This window comes from Pteropus medius, unplaced genomic scaffold (assembly GCF_902729225.1).
Source record: "Pteropus medius unplaced genomic scaffold, Ma_sr-lr_union100, whole genome shotgun sequence".
Lineage (NCBI taxonomy): Eukaryota > Metazoa > Chordata > Mammalia > Chiroptera > Pteropodidae > Pteropus > Pteropus medius.
Window position 1 is genome coordinate 392,255 of NW_024347731.1, and position 23,257 is coordinate 415,511.

Sequence of the window (23,257 nt, forward strand, 5' to 3'; positions counted from 1 at the left end):
TCAATTTCCTTCTTTTCTGAGGTTTAGTTCAGTTCTTCTTCACTGTGATCACAGGATGCTGTGATATTACAGGCAATACATTGGTTTCAGATTAAGATTTTAATTCTATCATGCTATGTCATAGGAATTTTCTATAAAGAAGGTCTGCTGATTTGTCATGTGGGTAGTTTGTTGGTTGGTTATATATTTAGATATAAATAACAAACATTAGCAGAATTGAATGTTCAGATGCAAGCCTTCTCAACTGGGGCAATATCATTTTCTGGAGACATTTGAAACCTGTGGGCTTGGGAGTTTGGTCGTGTCAAAGACAGGACTGCTAATGTCAGCTATTGCGTGGGAACAGGTAAACTATTATGCCGTAATGCCTTGGACATTCCTGCATAAAGAATTATTCCAACCAAAGTGGCATTGGTGTTACCTATTGAGAAATATGGTGTTGGAGTGTAAAGGTAGAAAGATGTACAGGACACCCTCTTTCCCCTTGAGACATTTTCCAGCTAGTGAAGAAGTCAGATCAATAAATAATGCAAGGTGGGTTATGATAAGGGCTAAGTTGGACTATGTAGACAATTTTTCTATCCCAGGGAACCGAAGAAGGATTGTCGGGAGGTGAGGATTTTTTAGGCCTTGGAGGATGGATGGTGTTGAGGGTGGGGTAAGGCACAGGGAATAGCTTGATGAGAGACTTAGTATATGGGAAAATGGGAGTAGAAAAGTGGGAACATATGTGCTAGTCGGTGTACAGGGAGAATGGACAGAATTGTAGGAGTTAAAGGAGAAGGAAGATGAATTTTTGGTCTTATCTGTAATATCAGAAATATGGAGAGATTTTTTTGTTTTGTTTTTGTTTTTTTTGATTTTGGCAGAGGGGAAGATTTTTAAGTTATTTTTTGGAGACATTAAGTTTGAGGTGGAGATGGGACAATGGATGTACTATACTGGAGCTCAAATGACAGGCCGAATGGGAACCGATCGGGAGTCATCTGCTGGTTGTTGAAGCCATGGGGTGGGCTGAGATTTTCCAAGGAGAGTGTGAGGGCCATCGTTAAAGCCCCCGGGGAGCTTCGTCATTTAAGGGGGAGAACGAAAGGAGAAGATCTATTTAAGGAAGAGTAGTAACAAATTAGGCGGGGAACCCAGGGACGGCACTGTAATCAAAGCCAAGTGTGAAGACAGTTTGAAAACAGTTATGAGAGAAAGAGAGAGAGAGAGAAAGAGAGACAGACAGACAGACAGACAGAGACAAGGAGAAGGAGAGGTGGGGGAGAAGGAGAGAACCCAGGCATGTGTGTGGTGTGGTGTGGAGTGTGGTGTGGTGTGTGGGGAGGGGTAACCAACAGTATCAGACACTGCAGAAGACTGAGGAGGGAACATTAGATTTAGAATTTGAAATACAGTCCAGTATTTTAAAAAGTCCATATTATAAATTTGATTTCATTTCTAGTCCTGTTTACTGATTGCCTTTTTTTGGCATAAAAATGTTTTGATCAGGAGAGAAACTGTAGTTCATAAAATTTCAAAATAAAAACCACATTCTTCTGTGTTCTTAATGTTCCTTGTAGGCTATGGTCTCTGTGCTGCCAAAGCACAATACCCTATCGCCGATTTGGTGAAGATGCTCTCCGAACAGGGCAAAAAAGTCAGGTAAGTGCTTCCTGTGAGAGGCCTGCAGTGCGTGTGGGAAGGAAAAGGAAAACAGATGACTGGTTTTTTTTTTTTTAGATGATTTTTTTTTAATCTTAAATGTAATTTCTATTAATTAAAAAAGAAATATTGTGCTTATTGAATAAAATCAGAAAACACACAAATAGGACAAAGAAAAAAGTAATCCTAGTCTCACTGCCTGGAGACAAGTACTATTAGCATTTCGGCCAATTTTCTACCACTTAAAATCTTATTTTATGTGGTAAGAACACTTCTTACATAACTGTAACTTGTTGAACAGCCACACCCCGTTTCTGGTGCTCTGCATGTTCAGAGCACCTCCTCTAGGAACGAGCTGTAGACATGATCCCTGGAAGTACTTGTCTCTCTGCCATTTGTTTTGAATGGTGAGAATAGAGTGTGAATTGAGGAGATGGGCTCAGAATATTGTTTGTGAGGCCTGCGCTGAGCAGCTCACAGTCTACACCAACATCGTCCAGTAGAACTTTCCGTGAAAATGGAAACGCTGCAGATCTGCAGTGTGGTGGCTACTGACCTTGTGTGGCTATCGAGCACTTAATGGGCTTAGATCGAGGCTTGAATTTTTAACAAATTAAAAAACTTTCAATTATGGTTGACATTCAATATTATATTAGTTTCAGGTGTATAGTGTAGTGATTGGACATTGATAAGTATTTATTAAAGTGGAGCTGTAAACATGTAATCTTAGGTAAAGACACTAAGTTGTGAAAACCCCGTTCTAGCCTTTGTCTTACTACCTGGTTTGCACCGTCTCTAAAAACATCAAACCTAATTACGGGCTCATATTTAGAGAGAATATAGGCTCATTGATTAATGGGGAAAAACAGAAGTCCTATTCTCTGTGGTTTGATTTGTGGAAGGAGGTCAAGCAAAGCATTTGAACCACATCAAGTCGTATCTTTTGGTTTTTGTTTTTCACACTGAAGAAAAATATCTCAAATGAGAGGTCTTTGAAGAGTGAGACCTAATGGTGAACCTGTGGGCTGATTACTGTTTGACTCATTTAGCTTTCACACTTTCAGAGGGGAAAAGTCTTCCCACAGTCTTTTAGAAAAAGAAAAAACTTTCTTTTTCTAAAACCATACACTTTTTGAAATATGAGTTCGAGCAGCAGCTGTTCCTGTCACGTGCCATTTGGGCACTGGACTCTGCTATTGGGAGGATATTAGGCAGAATGGCAAAGTTGAGGACTCTGCATTTCTGCATTATTCCTCCTGACCTTGCATAGATGGTTTGAGGCAGGTAAAGATGGGGGCCAGTAGGTGATGACCGTTTCGGCATTTTGCGGCACTGCCCTGCACACCTTTGGATCCCTATTCTGGAACTCTGCTGCTGGGCATCTGTGATGGGACTGTCTGCAGTCCCCCCCAGGGAGGATCACTGCTGTCTCTTCTGTGGGGGAAGCTGTTTCACTAGCAGTTTCATTGATATGGTACCGTAAGTCACAGAGACAAGGTAACTGTTATTAAGTAAAATGAGTTAATTCTCTAGAATGTTAATGTATGTTGACAAAACTGTTAGTGTCTGTTAATAAAAATTCCTTTTAGGTGCCAATCTTACATTTTTCGTCTGGGGGCAGGTGATAAGAAAAGCCATACAGTGTGCCTAGAACTAGTCAGAGAGTATCATGCTAACTGGATGCAGAATCCCTTTCTGCAGCTCGATTGTTGCAGCTTTTAATAGTGGTAAAGAGACTTAGATGAAATTGGCGGGTTATCGAAAATGTTTTAGTGTCAGCTGCATTTTCTCTTTTCTTGTTTTTTTTGTCCTTTCTTCCCTTCCTTTCCCTTCCTTCCTCCTCTCTCTCTTTCTCCCAATCTCTATCTTCCTGTGATCTATAAATTGTGGTTTTCAAATAGAGTTAAAATACTATTTTGTGGTAAGACCAGCATTTCTGTGATGTATGTGGTTCCCACGTTTAGTATACTCTTAGATGAATTGAAGATAGAAGATGAGAAAAGTCATCGACTTTATTTTTTTTAGTTTTCACATAAGCAGTCTTGTTTTGGTAACTCATTCCTATTTTCCTATAGGGTATTAAACTGTGTTTCCTTTTTAATCATAGCCTTGCCACAAAGTATTTGCAGACCTATAAGTGGAAAGGATGTGTTAAAGAATGTTTTATGATTTTTCTAAAAAGAAATTGTTTTTCTGTATTCAATCCACATGTGAAAAATCAAATGTATTAGTAATGCCTTCTGTCACCACATAATGTTTAGGAGATGAATGACAATCATAATAAAATAGAGAAAGATGGCTTTTATGTCTTAGTTATACTTAGGGAACGGAATGATTAATTTGACCTACCTCTCTTATTACCCATTGATCAGCCTACATTAACCAGACATCTTGGAAAAACAGTGTTAGGTGGATGCAAAGTTGGAGAGCATCATAAGGGTGTTGGGCAGCTTGACAGGAGGCAGGACATGAAAGGAAAGGAATAAGAAGGGTAGGAGAAAGATGATCTGAACAGAAAAGGGATGTAAGACAAATGAAATTTCAGTTTCCAATCTGATTAAAATTTGAATTTTATCCATGAGGACATAATATAAACTGCTGTTAATTTATGATGATTTCTGTGACATTGCATGGGGAAAGTAATTATTTGACTTAAGATTTGGGGGAGATAATTTAATTAAATATATATGAATAGTTTCTCAGTTATAATTCATTTTTTTATTGAACTGATTTGTGACTAGATCATAGGTTTTTTGTGCGAAAACTTTTCATTCTTTTCACATAATTGTTCAAATAACTTATTAATAATAATAAATTTATTAATTTATTATGTAGGATCAGAATAAAATTATTGTTCAGCCTGATTTTTCTATTTGTGAGTTAGGAAAAGTTAGCCATTTAAATTGATCTAAATATTTGATATTAAAGATGAGATTATATAATAGTATATTAGATTTTTTTAATATAGTATATTGAATTTTCAACATGGGCTTTGTAATAATTTATGTAAATCTCACATTTGAATGAAATGGAAGAGAACTATTCTTGCTAACATGATGACAGTGGATTATCATATTTTTCCTTTCTTGCTTCTGTGCGAAGATTTTTTTATTTAAAGAGAATTATAGAAACTGTTGGTTTTGCTTTGTGCGTGTTGTCGTCTTTTCATGGGAGAAATGCAAAATATCTTTATGAAGTTAGGAATATGGATATACATAGATGCTGCCTTTTTTTTGAAGAGACAAATGTCTATTTGAACAAGAAATGGCTGCAGCAGTTACCTCGTCTTTTAATGAAATAAATCTGTATTTATAGTTTGCGGTAATTTAGTTCTTTCATCACTCTATGGAGCTCCCACAGTGTTCATTGAGCACAGCTGCTAGGCCTCTGGTTTTGGTAGATCCTTGAGCCTCAGGATCCCAGCATGCCTAGCATCCAGATGTGGTGATATATTCGCACACATCCTTGTGGAAATGTGCCAGTGTGGACATACGATTGTCATCAATTAGTTATGCCCAAGTGGTGCCAAGAAAAATTGCATCTGTCATACAGTCTGTCTGACTTCATGGCCCATGATTGATTTAGAGACACTCCTGTTTTGCTTTTCTTTGGCCATAGTCATAACATGCTCGCAGAGAGCTGAGGTTATATAATGAAGCACATGACATTTCATGACAAGAGCCCATCATGAAAGTTCACTGACTTTCTTTACTGGCCAGGATTTTGTTGCTTCCCAGTTGCCCATAATGCCTCTGTAGCTTACCTAATTTATGCATGATTTCTAAATGCATTTTGTTGCAAAAATCTTATGATACAAAGTAAAAATTTTCCAATTTTTCCCAATCTTTGGATTGGTATGATAGGCTTTTCATTATAAAGCAGAGATAGTGTTCCCAATGAATATTTCTTAGAGGTGGAAAAATTTTTTTTATAAAGCATTATTGCTTGGATTATCACAGAAGTTTTTTGAATTTATGAAACCACCTTTCAACTTCTTCGATCGACTAACTGACATTATATATTGCTTTCATGCTAATATTCAACTGTATCTTTCTATTAATAATTTATTGATAGAAATTTACTACTAGGTACTGAGAATACAGGGCTGCATAAGCCTAGTTCCCATTCTGAAAAGCTTAGAGTTTTAAAGAAAACAAATCTATAAACAAAGGAATCGATGAATGATTTCCATTTAATGTGATAATATGCTAAGTAGGGAAGGAAAGTAAAGTAGAAGTGTAGTTAATTGTCCATGGGACATTTCAAACTTCTTATATTAATAACATGAAATTTTTTACAGGTTTTAAAAAATAAATATTATTTTTTCATCCCCTGTCTAAGCACATCTAGCTGCCAAAGGTCTTTACAGTTTAATAGTGTTTTATGGTCTTATATGACATGGCTATACTAGGTTTAAATATATATTATTTTTGCTAAAAAAATCTATTCTTTGAAGATAACTTGAAGATGGAATATTTTATCAATCTAATTGGATTTTTCTATTTTTTATGCATTAAACATACTTCAAATAAACAGAGTTCAGCCTTTTTGGATTTGTTATGTTTTGGGATGCAGAGAGAAGTATTGTAGAGCAATAAAGGTTTATGCTTCTGAAAGGAATAGAAATTAGGCTAGAGAAAAGATCCACTATAGTATTTGGGTGTAGAAATAGCCATTATTTAGCAGCTTCATGACATCTTTGTAATGCTTTTTTTTAGACATGACTATTTATGTTAATGACCATTCATTGAACAAATAATTAGATAGTACTTTGTGCCAGTCATTGTTCTAGGTCTTGAGAGCACATCTGTGAATACACAGATAAAAATTCCTGACCCTGCGAAGTTTACATTCACTGGGAGTTTCGTTAATAGGTTTTAAGATATCCTGAATTGTGAGACATTTATAATTCCATTGTGTTTCCAATTCAGATACTAGCTGAAATAATTGAAGAGCGATAGCAGAGTTACAATTGGCACTATTTGGTAATGAATTAACCAGTGCTTCTGATTTTCTGAAAGAATATGGTGTGTTTCTTTGCACTTTATACTGAGCCTGCTTTCTTGGAAAACATGGTGATGAAAGTTATTTGGTCAAATGAATGAAATTTTTGGTGAAAGACAGGAAAACTGAAAAAAAGTACGTGTATTCACTGACATCTATGTTCGACCTATGTATAGAATTGGCAGTAATCTCTCAGACCAAAGGCATCTGTTGCGCTCCTAGAAAGTGGCCATCTTCCTCCCAGATGTCGACTGTTGACCAGGCTACTTTCGGCTTTATACCATCCATAGCTTGTTGGCATGGTGGAAAGTAGACGGTGTTAAAAGCCTATGATTTAGGTGCTTTGTAAAGCCTCTGCCAGATGTACTATTCTAGGACTCATTCCTTGGAAACCCTGTCATAGGCATTCCAATGGTCCGACGTAGAAACTCTCACAACTGATGAAACCACTGCCTCTGACCGTCAGGGTGATTTTTGGTTCTTAGTTTTAGAGTTAGTCATAATAAACTCTCGGAGCTGGTTTTCTTCAGTAAGATTCATGTAAACATGGCAGAGTATAAAATAAGAGCCCTCTTCTCATTTCATGTTCAAAATCTTCATTATCTTGCTAATAATTTACATTTTATGGTTCTCACTAGCCATTGCATCCCAAGAGCCATTCAACAACATCATTAAAGTTATTCAGACAGGAGATGAAATTAGGCGTAATTTTTACTAAATCTATGTCTTATGCCAGGTTATAATATTCCAGACCATTAGTGACAAATTAGAATTTTAGTTTCTTCTCTGATATCATTCTTCATAGTCTTATTGGTTATTTTGAAATAAAAACTATGTCAATAGTCATACAGTTTCTATTCTGGTTTGGTAGCTAGATTTGGTTCAGTGATGGAAAAGCCACATTTGGACACAACCTTTAATCTCCTTAGAGAGGAAAAGGGTAGCACTGTGACGTAGTTCTGCAGAGGACTTCGTTAGTGTTTGCACCTAATGTGATCCTCTTTAAGTGACTTCTCATTCTTTGGGTAGCCTCGGCATACACATGGAAAATGTAACCATTGCCTTTTGTCAAACATTTTCTCATCCACATAGAACAGGTTCTATTATTCTGTATTAGAAAAATTGTGCCCCTGAGACATTTTTATAAGCTCTTTAGTGTTCATAATTTTCTTCCTGAAGAAAGGCAGGCCATGAACACCAGATTTCAGATCAGACTAAGCAGATCAGCCCTCATTTGCCTTCAAAAAAAAGAAAGAAAGGTACATAATGTTCTCAAATCCTGGCTGTTGGACAGTTCTAGGAAATTAAATGAACATTTTTTTTTTTCATTTAGACTTGTATGTGTGAGTTCATCTGAACCACTGCTTCTTAGAAGGAGTTTCACAATTTTAGAAAGCTGGGTGACTATCCTTTTGCTAAGATGCTTTGCCAGAAAGTCAATTCCACAGCCTTTCTCATTAACCAGTTTTTGTGGCTAGCGTCTGCCTTGTCAGGAAGATTTTTTCTACTTCATTACCATGTTTCCCTTCAGATGGATAGGCTGGTCCCAGCCTTTTCATCAGCAAGGGTAATTTGTGTCACATTTACCCTGCTTCATGTTTTGTAAGGTTTTATTCTAAACTACATTCACTGAAGTTATTTTTTTAAAAAGTAACTTTTTTCTTGTGCTTTTAATAAGTGTAGATGTCAATCAGAAGTTCTGATCAGAATGTGATAAACCAAAAAAACTTGCCTTTTCAGATCCTGTCATATTTTTCACAGGTGAAATGTACAATTAAATTAAAAAAATAGTGAATGTAGTAACACATCTTTTCATTATCTCCATGGATCCTCCTCAGAATGGAGCACTGCTACATGCAGACATAGATACAAAGGTCCTTAACGTGTCACCCCCACAGGGGACTCTTTATTGCATCTACAGGGGAATTTCCAGCCTGTTTTGTGACTGAACAGTAGGTACACATATTTAGTGGTATTATAAATAAAAAATTCCTACTTAGGAAGCAGTTGTATTGGAGAATCTTTAAGTTCTATTTTAACTCATAAGGTTTTATTGACTTGTAAATATTTATGTTTAAAAACAGGAAGAATAAGTAGGCTTTTAATAAATGAACCCTCTTTTTATTTTCCTTTTGTCATGTCTTTTTCCTAGTTAATTTATCTTCCTCCAAGGAGCTGAGAATAAGATATTTAGGTAAATTGTGGGATGATGTTATTGGGAAGGCAGAATTCCAGAATGCTATCAATGTACATTGTCCTGTATACAGTTTGATTTTAAAATATAAAACACAGTAAAAGAAAAGAAATTAACCCATTGAATAATCTTGAGTATGAAAATAGATTTTGCACAGTGACTCTGAAAACATTTAACCAAACAGTAGAAGGTTGTAAAACTGTATATATATATATATATATTTAATCTGGAGATTCTTTTCACTATTTATAATAGCAAGAGTCTTCAAAATGGAGAAAACACTCTAAATACTTTAGAACAGGGTGCAATTGTCCCTGTAGTTTGTCTTATTGTCGAATTGGGGTACCTGACTCTTCTTCCTGGTTTATCGCTAGACTGAATCTGGATATTTCCATAATGCAAGAAGGAAAATATAGTTTATTTGAACAGTTGTGGTAGGATCCACGTAGTGAATGTTTTATTTTTATTTTAATTTTTTTAGGCAGGCAACCCTTGATTGACCTCACAGATTGCAAGGACCTTGTTAGTTTATAATCCTTTATTTTTTATTTTTTACTCCTACAGCACCTGGTCTTCCTAGGTGGTCTCCCATCCAAGTACTAACCAGGCCCGACCCTGCTTAGCTTCTGAGATCAGATGGGATTGGGCTTGTTCAGGGTGGCATGGCTGTAGGTGGTGAATGTTTTATATTCTTTAATAGTCCCACGTGTCCACAACTGCTATAGTGCATCCTGGTCAGGACATATTGTCTCCATTGCCCATGATCATGGGAGTTCTCGTTGTTATGTCTTCTTTAGAACATGTGGTGTCTGAAATCTAATGTGAAGTTGCAAAAAAGTTTAAGAATAGAATTTATATCATAATGTATTATAAAAGAGGCTTAACAAATTATGGTTTTTTAAAAATTTTACTTAGGTCATGCAGTATTCATGAATAGCTCTTTTATATACTCTTACTTTATTTTTTCTTGGTTAATTTAAAAGGCTGTGAAGATTAGCTTATTTCATTTGAGTAGATTATTCCACTTTTTTTAAAACTTTGCCTAGGTCTATTTTTAATTGGTGACCAAGGCCTTAGCTTTTATTATATAATGCTCTGTGGAAAACCATCACTTTCATATATGAGAGAGGAACATATCAAAAGGTGCTAAAATTTTTCTTGCTTCAAGATAATTGAAGAGATTGCCCTGACTTGATGACATTTGTTGTCAGTCGAGGAAACAATACCTTTTTGCTTAATAGTATCTGTGGAAGGTTTAAATGTGGTCTTTCGAAATTTAAATGTATCAATTTAACTATTCGAATATTAGTTTTGACCAAGTTCTCAAAGAGTCCAGTGTTCAATTGTTTTTCTCAACCTCTATTGACTGTACAATTTCTCTACTCTTTTGATGTAGTTGTGAGTACAAAGAATATCTGGCTTTTAGTGGACTATATTGAGATTTACTGGGGTTTCAAGGTAAAAATTAGAAAACCAACTTAGAAAATGTTGATATCAAACTAAAACTTATTTTAATGAAAAACTTATTTCTTTTTATATAAATGATTATTAAAAATATGCATTTATTTGAAAAATACAGATGAACTTTTATATTACAAAAATGTATTTGAGTAGAATATCATAATTGCAGGTTACATTTATTAAAGGCTTATGTTCCAAGCATTGGTCTAAGGTGCTTTGCATAAAAAGCTCTCTGCATGAACTGTCTCACTTAAATCTTACAATACTTCTCTGAAGAGGGTTTCTTGTCAGTCTCAGTGTACACATGAGGAAAGTGAGGCACACAGGAGTAAATTGTCCAAACGTTTTGAACCCAGGCAGTGGGACTGCAGAGCTCTTAACTGCTACCTATACTACTTCCCTAAATTCTTTCTCTAAAAAGAGGCCTAGAAAGTTTATGAGTCAGCATACCTTCTTGGGCACACTATGTTGTTTAAAACCCATACCTCCCCCCGTCACCTTTAATTGAGTACCTACAGTAGAGTGCTAGGTATTGTGAGAATTGATAAATAAGACATGGTTCCTGTACTCAAGGACCTCTCAGTCTGGAGGGCACAGTCATGTCAACCAGTTGTTATGATGCAGTACCTTGTAAGGAGGAGGTACATAAGGAAAAAGTTCTGGGAGCATGGAAGATCATTCTGTGATCTCATTTTAGTAGTTATTTCCCTTCTGTAGAATCTTGTTGTGGTCAGGGACAGCTGGCTCTGTTTTGTTAAGCATGCACACAATAAAAATAATTTTCATAGTTCAAAGGGAAGAACTAAAAGGCTAGTAGGCTTTGCATTTTGGAATTCTGGATATTCTTCATGTGATGATGGAACTTTGATGAGCTTTGGCCGTCAGTTCCTGGAAATTGCTGGTCATGGCCCACCAATGTCTGATATAATTAACTTTAATACATACTTTGGAGATTAGCCAGTTACATGGGCCAAGATGGTTATAAATTCACATTGACTCATCAACATGCACATACATAGTTTTATAAATTTAGCGTGTTCTGTTATTTCTCCCCAAACATTGGCATTCTCTGGTAATAGCCTTGCATATATTTTTCTCTAATCTTAGAATCTTAAAGTTTAGTATAATAAATTATTATGCAAACAGATATAAAGTGGTCTGTCCTTTGGGATATTCAGCATAACATGTTGGTTAGCTTCGTGATTATTTACCCTTTGCAACTAGTGCAGGAAACATTGTTTTTTTGAAGTCTGCAGCTAATCAAATGTTACAATAATAACAAATACATTTAGAGGTCTTTGATTTCTAATTTGGTCCAAGACACCTCAGTTAAAGCATAAAGATGATAGCCAGATAGATTAATTTAAAGATAAGCAAAGGCTGCATTAAAAACAAATAAAATTAAACAAAAACATACTGGAATTAAGGAGGGATACAAACTTGAAATCCATAAGTAAATCACAAAGTATATATATTGATTTATTCAGATAAAAGATAAGCCCTAGTTCATGGAATTTGAGGACTGGAAAGGGAGTTCGAAGTAGATTGAATAATGGCCCCGAAAGATGTTCACCTTCTAATTCTTAGAGACTTTGCAGATTTAAGGTGAGGATTTTAAGATAGGGATATTATCCTGGATATTTGGATATAATCACTAGGGTCCTTAAAAGAGAGAGGAAAGAAAGTTGGAATCAAAGAAAGAAATGAGACAATGGAAATAGAAGTCAGAGTAATGCAGCCACGAGCCAAGGAATGAGGGCAGCCTCCTGGAGCTCAAAAAGGCAAGGAATAGATTTCTCTTTAGAGTCTCAAGAAGGAATACAGTCTTGCCAACTGCTTGACGTTAATTCAGGGAAACTGATTCTGGACTTCTGACGTCAAGAACTGTCAGAGAATCAATTTCTGTTGTTTTAAGCTACTAAATCTGTGGTAATTTGCTACAGCAGCAATAGGAGACTATATAAACCTTAAGTATCATGTCGTACAGTGAGTCTTAGTCATTCTTAAATCTCACCAATAAGGTTTTGGGAAAAGGCAAGAGCCTAAGGTGGTAAGCAGGAAACTTATTGGTGATCAGAAGTTAAGATTAAGAGAAAATTTTTGTTGTCTAAGATTACTGTTACATCTCAAAAGAGCACAAATGAGTAATTCATAGCAATTAGTACTATAGGAGTGAGGTAGAGCAATGTCTTACGTTGTTCTGGAAGTCCTGAGTTGCACCTAAGCTGCTACTCTTTCATATCAAGACCATCGGTTTTGATCCCTCGCCCTCCTCCTGCACACGAAAGGCTGTCTCAGCTACTGTAATTGTCTTGATTATGTCCACTGCCAACCAACTGTCCTTCACATTTTTATGTGAACGGGTGGTTAGTATATCAGCTCAGATTAATAATGAGTGTCTCTCTCCCTGATCAACAGAAAAGAAGCCTGAAACTTTCCCTGACTGGGGCATTTGTTTTAAATTAACAGAAAGTCTTTTTTTCAAAACTTAATTCCAATTCTTTCTTTTGCATTTGAAGACCATTTTATTCTGTTTTTTGAAAATGAGGACTATTTGGTCAACTTCTGTTTTATTTGATCTGCTTGAAAATGAAGTTTTGCCTTCTTTCTAGCCAGTTGAGTTTTTCTAAAACTTAGAGGGGGTTATTTTCTAAGTTGTTAGGTATTTTGTGTTTCTCTTGTACCTTATCCAAGTATTGTCTGATCCTTTTCAGCAGCATCTCCCTGAACTGGTGATTTAATTATATCATTGAGTCTTGTCAGTGATAGAAGTTAGAATACCTTTTTGTGCATGTGAGGAAAGAACTGTGTTAATTTGGAAAGTTAATTTGAAATACAAATTGGCATTAATTTTGAATGAAAATCAGCTGATTAATAATATGTTAGATATATTAGTCAGTAAGAACCTGCATAAAGTAGAACGACATTTCAAGCTAAAATTTTTGATTTTAAGCTATATTCTTTTGTAAATTATTTTGTTATATCATTATTCAAAAAAAATGACAGATCAGGGCCCCAAAATTTATTTATAAGACCTCTGCCTTTGTTGGGGAATGTTCTCTTTGTCTTTGGTTCCCCCACTCAATATTTAGAAGAATATCGAGTTAAAATGTTCTGTCAGTACTCATGTATACCAAACAGTGCATTTGGTATACATGAGTACACAAAACACATAAAAAAACACATAAAAGTTTCCATTTAAGTTCTTCTTAGCTGAGATTTAGTTTGTTAATCTCAGTAATCTATTTTATTATGTATTTACAAAGAACATTAATTGGAGGGGGAGAGAAATATGGACCCTGTCTGCTTACTCAAATGCCTGTTGAGCAAAAAGTATAGATGGTTACTATTTCTAACAACTACTCATTATTAATCAATTTTAATTTCAATAAAGTAGCTCTCAGAGAAACCATCAAAAGCCTTGTTTTTCTTTTCTCTTTTGAGGTAAGAGTAAGGGACAGGGGCAAACTATTTTGAGCTCTCTTTAAGACCTTGCAAATATCCTGCTCCTCATCCAACTTTACTCCCTAGATTGAACATGTGCTGATGATTTTTATCTGAACCAGTTTTTATTATGAACCAGTTTTTATTGCAAAATGGTGGTTTTGTAACCCCACCATAATTATCAGTCGATGTCTACCACTGTCGGGGAGAGTGTGAGTCATCCCTCCCTCCCTTCTTCTCTTCTTTTCTCCATTCCTTCTCTCCTTTTTTTCTTCCCTTCATTCCTTCCTTATTGACTTATGAATCTGTTATCAGTCTTGCCTCATGAATTTCCATTTTCTCCAGGGGTTTATAATCTATTATTTCAATGTTCCTTATTTATTTCAATGTTCATATTACTTTATTTTTACATACTTTAATGTCACGCGTGCTTTTAAAGCCACATATTCGTGCCACACTCTTATGTGCATTTATTTTGCTTTGTGCTCTACCCTCTTTCTCACTTTATGCAAAGATTGCACAAATTCAATGTTTCCTCTATTTAAAAATTTGAATTGTTTATTACACTTAATTGAACTTTACTTTCTCTGAGCCTGATTGTTGATTTTTCTTACTGCTTCTTTTACTGCCCATGAACCTAAGGGATTGATTATTCAGCCATCCCCATCATAGAAGAAAAGGTTCAAAGCTCTGAACCCAAAAGACTGTTGCTTGTTCATAGAATCTTTCATTCATCATGTCTTTTCTTTTCTTAAATTCATGGCAATCAGCAGGTTTAATTTTTGTATTAAAATTTATATTTTGTATATAATTTGTACATAAAATTGTATATTTTGGTTATTTTGATATAATTCATTTTCTTTCCAAGTTATTTTTTATATTCATGCTTAAAATGCTGTATTATCATTAAAATATTAAAATGATATTTATGTTTCGATTTGAGGTTTAGTTATCATAACTCTCATTTAATGAACATATGCTTTGGTGCCTGGAGAAATTTTTTTTCATTTGTTTTATTGCCACTGTAAAAACATTAATTTTTTAAATTAGATATTTCAACCGAAGAATCTGTGTAACATTTTGGAAATGTTTTCTCTTAGGCAGTTTAAAAACAGCTGCAGTAGTGCTGAATATAGCTACACGAAAAGTGTGAACATAAATTGTTCGTATTTTGCCTCATTTCTTTTGTATTCAGGAGTGGTTGAAAACTCTGGTATGGTACAGAGGATGACATTAGGATAGCAATATCTAGTTTAAAAAAAAAAGCAATCTTGTTTTTAGGGAATATTTTAAAGTTTTTACTTAAGTGTTGAACTATTACATTCACAAAAAAGATAGGTGAATTTATAGTTGAGGGACTTAAAACCTATGAGATGGTGAGATTGGGTGATCGCTGTCTGGAGCAAACTATGACTGCTCTTAATTTTATTCTCACTAAAATAAAACTACAGATAGTCCACTGAGGAAAGAGAGGATGAATTCCTTTAAAAAGAATCTTAGATTATTAATAGTTCATTCTATATTGTTCATTCTTACCTCCCACTCCTAGTAATTTTTTCAGATTCTACATCCTCAGCACTTAAAAGGTGCTGGTCAATGTTGTACATTGTTGTAGTAAAAGATCTTTTTTTCCTTCCTGTGTCTATTTATCCATGCAAAAATTTAATTTTTAAAAAATTTTATAATTTATAGCATCATCGAAAATTTCTTGGCTCTCAATTTTTCTTAAAGCACACTATAAATTGAATTATTGTCACTCCTTATTTTATTCATTCGAACAGAGATCAGTATTTCTCAGATCTTTTCTACATAGTTTTATATAGCCCTTGGCATTTGTGAGCTTATAAAAACATCTGGTTACTACTCTATGGTAAAACTGAAAGAGAGAGTCATTAAGTGACTTGTCCAACATCACACAACTGGTTAACCTGAGCTGTTAACTAAACAAAACCATCTCTTAAATTGCTCAACTTGAACGACTATTGTATAATAGTTAAAAGTTCAGACTCTTGAAGCAGAAGGACGTGAGTTTGAATCCCGGACTATTTACTAAAACGGTTGTGCAAATTGCATAGCACATCCGAAAGAGTCAGTATTAGCTATTATGTCAAAATGTATTCCAGCAGCCCCTCTTATATGCATTCTTGCTTGCTTGCTTCTTCTTCTTCTTCTTCTTTTATATAGGAATTCAGCTCTAAAATCCAGTTTATTTAACTAAGTACTAGATTTGAATTGGCTGCCCTAAATGCTAATTCTTGATGGTGATTGTTGAAGATGATTAGAGATAGAATGAAATAATAAATGAAAAATTATTTAGAAATTATGCCACAATATAAAAGCATGAAACATTTAATTTATTTTAAATGAAGTTAACTTTTTTCCTACTATAAAAAATATACATTCTCATAGAAAATTTGGAAAATATATTTAAAAAAAAGAAGAGAAATAAAATGACAATCTGTTTGTTGTACAACCACCTAGAGATAACTGTTTTGTTTACTTTTAGCCCCAAGTTTCTATTTTTCTTTTTTAACATATATTAGTTAGAAACATTAAGTGATCCCAGGAAGAAGGTTATATAAAGGGGAATTTGATAAAAGAGAATACCTGTCACTTTAAGTCTTTTTTCCCCCAATTGCAAGACTCATAATAATTCAGGCTTTTCATGATCAGTTTTAATGGTGTAGAAAACAATTTATCAATTATCTGGGCAATATAAATGGCATCTTATAACTCTTTTCAGGCCTGCTTTTGGGAGGGGTCAGTTTCTATGCTTCTGTTCCTAACAGGACCTGTGTTAAGAGTGGGGAGGGAGGCCTAGCAGCAGTTCCTGGGAAAAGTAACAGGACTTCTTAAATGAGCACAAGTTTTGCTGAGACAGCAATGCATTGTGCTAACTGTGAATGCTAATTCAGACTTAGGCTTCATCAATGAAAGATCTGAGGATGTGATTTTCTGGCTGTGCCTTATGCATCTAGATCATTCATATCCAGCATATTTCATTCACTTTGGGGGACTGAGGTTTGAGCTGGGCATTGGCCGTGTAGGAACAGGAGACTAGGAGAGTAATGGGTATAGTCATCTTGTCAGTCACTGAATAGTTGAAAGAATTGAGAATGCTATGCTTAGCAGGCATCCTAGGAGAGCTGAAAGGAACATACATGTGAAAAAGGGAGTAGACTCATGGCTCTACATGGCCAAACTACATACCTTGGAAAGCAATGAGATAAGGGCTCTCTTTGGCTTAATATAGTGTGTGCGCGTGTGTGTGTGTGTGTGTGTGTGTGTGTGTGTGTGTGTGAGTGTGTGTGCTTATGTTTTAGAATATCAGAGTTGTCTAGTAATGGAATAGACCTTAGGAAGAGATAAGTTTCTGGTCACTCAAGGTATTTAAGCTGAGATTGGATAGCTCCCCACCAAGAGATACTATAAAATGCATTTCTTTGTTGGATTAATTCATTCATTTGTTTGCTTTTTATTGAGTCCTTCCTATGTGCCAGGCACTGTGCCCAGTGCTAAGGAAACAAAGATAAGTAAAGTGGGTAAGAGGTCAGATTAAATGACTTTAAAGATCCCATTATGGCTGTGGCTAAAAGAAATCACTTGATGCTTCACTTTTTTTTTTGCCATAATAAAGCATGGAGCTCTGATTTGTGTATTACTCTGCTTCTTAAACATGCCAGAGTATTATCATCATATTTCTTCTGTGACATGGAGTAGCGCTTCATATCACTCTAAGATTTTAGGCTGTTAGCTTAGTTTCATGACAATATTTTATTTCCCCATCTTTAAACATAGGGATTAAAATCAAATGTAGAGTCAGCTTTTGAAGGAATAATCTTGATTTTTTGTGGCAAATGTTTAATTCCATGCTGACTTACATAAGTTTTTAAAATTCAAGATTTATCAGAAAGTATGAGAAAACACAATGCTTATTAAATGTAAGGTGATATTATATATTAGTGTTATTGGAAGTTCATTGTATTTAAAACATATATAGAAGAGTCAGGCTCTAAAATTACACTTATTTTTCTGAGAGGAGTTATAGTTTGTGTATACTGAGATATTAAATCTCCAACTTCAATATTTATAGATTGACTATATATCTGGGCTTAGTCTATTCCTGCCTGTAGAGATCAGATAGTTAAGAAGAAGCAGAGGTGCCAAGAACAAAGTGTGCAGATTTGGCGGTGATATTGGGGTCTCTGTACATTTTGGCCCATCAAATAAGGCCAGCTGTTCATTTGTTTCATGTCTAGGTTTGGAATCCACCCAGTTGCAGGCCGGATGCCTGGTCAGCTTAATGTGCTGCTGGCTGAAGCGGGGGTGCCATATGATATTGTGTTGGAAATGGATGAGATCAACCATGATTTCCCAGGTGAGCGATGGGGGTGATGGTGGAATTTAACTATTCTTATTGTGAAGAAAGCAGTGCCAGTCTTAAGATATAAACTGTGGAATCACTGAAGACCCACTAGTCAGATGTAGAGTAACCCGCTCCTAGTAGGTACGTACTTGAAATTAAATAAGCGAACCATAGTACTAAATAAGGTGCTCCAGATATATAAGCAGCATGAGTAACTTTATTTCTATAAGGAGAGCTGAGGGACCATGAAAATCCTGAGAGCAGTGCAGTGGAGTGTATACCTGAGGGACTCTGAACAGACCTGGCTTTAGAATCCAAGTTCTGACTTGTAACCTTGAACCAGGTACTCAGGTGCCTCATTTATAAAATTGCTTCTCTTGATAATTTAGCATCTGATTTTTGCAATGTTTACTGGTTTCCAATTGTACCAGTTCGTGATCAGTAAAGTAGTTTTCTGTTTTCTTAAAGTATTGGGTCTTCATTAGCTAAGGTACTGTATTTTATGGCTGTCATTGGGTAGATGTTGAATGCTAGTGACATTTGGCCCAGGGTCATGTTTATAATTAAACCAGTTTCCTCTGGCAAGTATCCACCATAAACTTAAAAATACTGTTTATTAGAGAAAAATAATGAAATTGTGTATATGTCTGGATTCACGTGGCATTTTTATTAAAGTCAAAGATGGTTTATATTATAGTCTTTAAAGAGGATATTTAGGCCATTTTAATTTTATGCCCCCTTTCAGATTTCACTGTTGCTAAATTATGTGTGAAGCCTGCCAGTTCCAGGAATTATAGAAACAGTTTTAATATAGTACAGACGCTTAAACTATTTTCTTTTAGATATCAAATTGCATCTTAAGTGGTGATTTTAGAAGTTGAAAATGGAATGCAAATATTATAAAATAATGTAACTGGCAAGATCATTTGGGATAATGAAGGAACTATAAAGTCACATTAGATAGCTCCATTGTGGGGAGGTAAAGCATAATAATGCGAACTGCAGTCAGGATGCTCAGGTTCAGATGTAGGACCTATTGCTTTTTAGCTGTGTGACATTGGCTAAGTTACTCAACCCCTCTGATAAAGCTCTTTGTACAGTGCCTGACACAGGCGTGGGTCCTATAAATATTAACTTTTGTTGTTTTTGTTGTTATAAAGTCAGGTCACTCTAATTTGCCTCAAAAGAAATGAAAGTAGCTCCTTTGAGTTTTACATTTTCTCTTTTTTCTTTTCTTATGTAGACACTGATTTGGTCCTTGTAATTGGAGCTAATGACACTGTTAATTCAGCTGCTCAAGAAGACCCCAACTCTATTATTGCAGGCATGCCAGTTCTCGAGGTCTGGAAATCAAAGCAGGTAATGTTTCAGACTTGCGTTTCTTTCCAGTAATCAAAGATCTCTTAAAATACACACACAGCACTTTCCTTGGTCACTTGATGAGAAATGACAAAGTTTTTTAGGAAGCCCAGGAGTTAGAGTATGTTTAGGGTCCAGCTCTCTAAATGTAGCTTCTGTCTGTTCTGTGGTCACCAGAGAATCCGAATGAATGCCCTGATGAGTAGAATTAGATGATATTATGTGGACAGATTAACCACAGCTAAAAAAATTGCTGTGAGCTTTTGGAATGAGTTTGGAAGAATTCCAGATCAAGTCCAGTGAAGCAGATGGCTTTTCTCTGGGACAGTGCGTCAGTATCATCGCCTTCATGCATGACGACGGGCACATTTTTTCATTTAATTTTTTTGAAAGAGAATTGGTATGTTGTTATGGGGTGTCTTGAAAGAAGGTGATTTGGAAATCCAAATAACAACATGGCATAAGGAAGCAAGCTTTGTCTGTGCACATTACTTCTGAAAAAGCAAATTGCTAGATTGTAAAGAACTCAGTTTTATAAAGTTTTCTCTGCCCCAGCAGTGGGCATGTATGTTTACCGATCCTAAGTCGTATCTGCATTTTAAGAACCATAATTACATAATATACATTTTCTCTCATTTTGTTTCCCTTTATTGTAAATATGTGAGTTTAAAACTTAGTATTTGTGGTGGTTGAGTAGATATCTCATACACTTGTTCACATGTATATGAAAATATATTGTATCAGTCATTAATATTTGAGAGCTTGCAGTGTGCATTATTGTACTAATGCTATTTGCAGCTTGAATGGACATATTTGTACATCTTCCATTTTTGGATAGACGATATGTCCTAGAAAACCGTAGGAAGGCTTTTCATTTCATTAAGCACTGACTTGATGTTTAACAGGACAGCAACATCTGTCATCTGTGTAATTATAAATGTCTATACCACATCAATATTAGAGATGGACTTAGCCCTTCCATTTTGCTCTGTAGGAGCATGATGTTAGTTATAGCACTCTCCTTGTGAAAAGCTAGGCTGCTCTTGGGATGTCGTGTTAGAACTTTCTGATATATTTTACCTTAAAGTGATGGAATAGGAAGTGTACCATTTTCCCACTCAACTAAATTTATGTTAGGATTTGTAGTAGAAGCTTTTGCACTGTTCTTTTTAGCACATTCACAAGATGCTTATTTTTCTGACTAGAAAATATTATACATAGTCTTTATAGAGAAAAGTGCTGAGAAGAAAATCACTTATAATCTTATCACTCACACATAAACTATTGTTAACATGACTTTTTCTCTCATGAGTATGGGTACATTTTAAAAATTAAAGTTAATGCAATGTAAATATGCATTTAAAAATACTCCTTGTGTATTTTAAAAGTCTCTGTACTAAAGAATTAATAGTGGTATATATCTTGTTCAAGTTAGGACAAGGCAATGTTTATGTGCCTAACACATCTGAGCCAGGTCTGTTAATACACTCTGTCACTTACTCTGGTTCTTAGGTCATTGTTATGAAGAGGTCCTTGGGTGTTGGCTATGCTGCAGTGGACAATCCAATCTTCTACAAACCTAACACCGCCATGCTTCTAGGAGATGCAAAGAAGACATGTGATGCACTGCAGGCAAAAGTTAGAGAATCCTACCAGAAGTAAATTTAAGAGATCAAGCTGTTGTCTAACAAAGCCACCTCTTCAGTTGTGGGAACAGGCAAATAAAGTATTAATATGTATAGCTGATATACATATCTGTAGCAAAGCTCTTGGAAGAAAAGGAAGACTTTGAAGAATGCAAAGAAAAGACAGGGAGATTTTTCATGATCAGTGATTCCTCAATTTAAAAAAAGGATTGAAAATTCTAACCATCTTTCTGTGCATATTTTTTTGTGTTATAACTCAAAAGTATTTTATAAAAGGAGAAAAACAACCTCATTTTAGATGTAATCCATTTGGATTTTAAAAAATTCCTCCTCAGAAGCCAATAATGTTTTAAGAAATAAAGTCTTTAGGATTTTAAGACTTACACTATACGTGGATCTGAAAAATCTGACATAGTGTAAACATTATAGGCACCTGCATTACTGTTTTTTCAACAAATATGACTAATTTGAAACTTTTATCAACTCCTGAGCTGATACTTACCATTTAACTATAATCAAAATCAACCATATCGAATGGATTTCAGTTTTTCAAACTGTACTTTCGATTCTAGTTTTCAGGGGTGTATTTTCCTACTTCTGTTTTAATACATTAAAGGACTAGATAATCTTCCAGAGATGCTGGAAACAGTTAAATAATTTGCTTTGTTTGTTTCGTTTAGAATACCAACGAAACATATAGTTTGAAATCAGTATTAGTTGTATTTTTTAAAACCCCATTTCTAATTGGAGATCTCTTTAATTTCAATCAATTTATAATATGTAGTACTGTACTAAGTGCACTTGAATGGAATTCAACTATTTGCCTAATAAAATGAGTTTATTATGTTTGCACAGTGATGTAGCAATTGTCTCTGGCGACAAAAGGCTAAAGTCTAATAGTTCTGCCTGTTATTAACATCTGGGGAAGACTTGCTACTATAAAATAGATGAAATTAATCTGTCTTAACTGTTTTCAAGATTTTTTCTCCTACAATCAGAGTATATTTTGAGGTCTTACATAATTGATCGTATTTGGGAGAAATGGTGGCACTTCTTTTTAGTTACCTCTTTGTTTATATAAGCATTAGTAAAAAGCATGTCTTTTTTGCAGTAAAAGTATAGATTTTCTTTGTGACTTTGCTACAGTGTGAAAACTCGATATAGGTTGAATGTGTGATGAATACTTAGAATATGTCTCCTGTGTAATTTGGCGCTGAGTTTCTTGAAGCAATTATTAACACACAAAAACTATCTCTAAACCCAAATAAGAAATAACTGGCGCAATATTTTTTACTATAATACTCATGTTTACTGAGTTTACAACTCACAATATCTATTGGTTTGGTAATCAATTTCTGTTCTGCTGTGCCTGAAATTAAGATGTGTGTGTGTGTGTGTGTGTGTGTGTGCGCGCGCGCGCATTTTAAAGCAGAAAAGACTCCTTTTAAGTTTTAAGTGATCAATGCAATTTGTTACTGCATCTCAGGTTATTAGTAACCTCAAATCTGAATCATATCATGAAAATTCTATTACACGAAAGTAGGTAGTATCTTTATGCCCTTTTCCTTTTCTCAGAGTAGCTGCAGATATATCTGGAAAGCAGCAACTGGAATTTTTTTTTGAGGTAATTCTTGCATTCAGTTTAAACAAAAAATAAATATACTTGGAATTATTAATTTATTTTCATCATTTGTAGTAAGCATTTTTGTATATTTTTAAAATTTAGGATGATCTCATTCTTTGATACTCACTAATCCAGTTAATTGATTTGAAAATTTATGCCCCGTTTGCCTTTATTTTACCCTTTGTTAGGATATTTAAACTATTTTTTTGGAAACATTTCTTAAATTAATATTCCAAAAGGTTGGTAGTGTTGTATTATTAATTATGGTGAAGTCTAAAATCAACAAAAATAATTTTCACCCATCCTATTTTATTATTTCTCCTTTTCTGATCAGTCATACAACTGATGGATATGACTTATTTTTATTCTTGTATTGCTCATTGTATCTTTTTGATACTCAAATATAAGAAATTGTTTTAAATCCATTGTATCCTACAGTCTGGTACCAACGAAAGGATCATATCTTAGTGAAATGCTAATATTGATTTGTCTTTTAGGCCTTATTAACCATC

General features: G+C 34.9%; 1 protein-coding gene and 1 pseudogene across 4 annotated transcripts in view; one reads left to right on the plus strand and one right to left on the minus strand.

The window, feature by feature from the left end:
• The window catches only part of NNT (nicotinamide nucleotide transhydrogenase), an 85,518-nt gene extending 63,440 nt beyond the window's left edge, over nt 1–22,078 (plus strand). For all 4 annotated transcript variants that reach the window (XM_039877090.1, XM_039877089.1, XM_039877088.1 and 1 more), the window contains exons 19-22: nt 1,566–1,647; nt 18,010–18,128; nt 19,360–19,475; nt 20,988–22,078. In XM_039877090.1, coding sequence (XP_039733024.1) covers nt 1,566–1,647; nt 18,010–18,128; nt 19,360–19,475; nt 20,988–21,137 — 467 coding nt within the window. In that variant the 3' untranslated portion in view covers nt 21,138–22,078. The remainder of the gene's footprint in view (nt 1–1,565; nt 1,648–18,009; nt 18,129–19,359; nt 19,476–20,987) is intronic.
• Nucleotides 9,401–9,519, minus strand: LOC120614298 (uncharacterized; annotated as a pseudogene).
• Nucleotides 22,079–23,257: the final 1,179 nt, after the last annotated feature.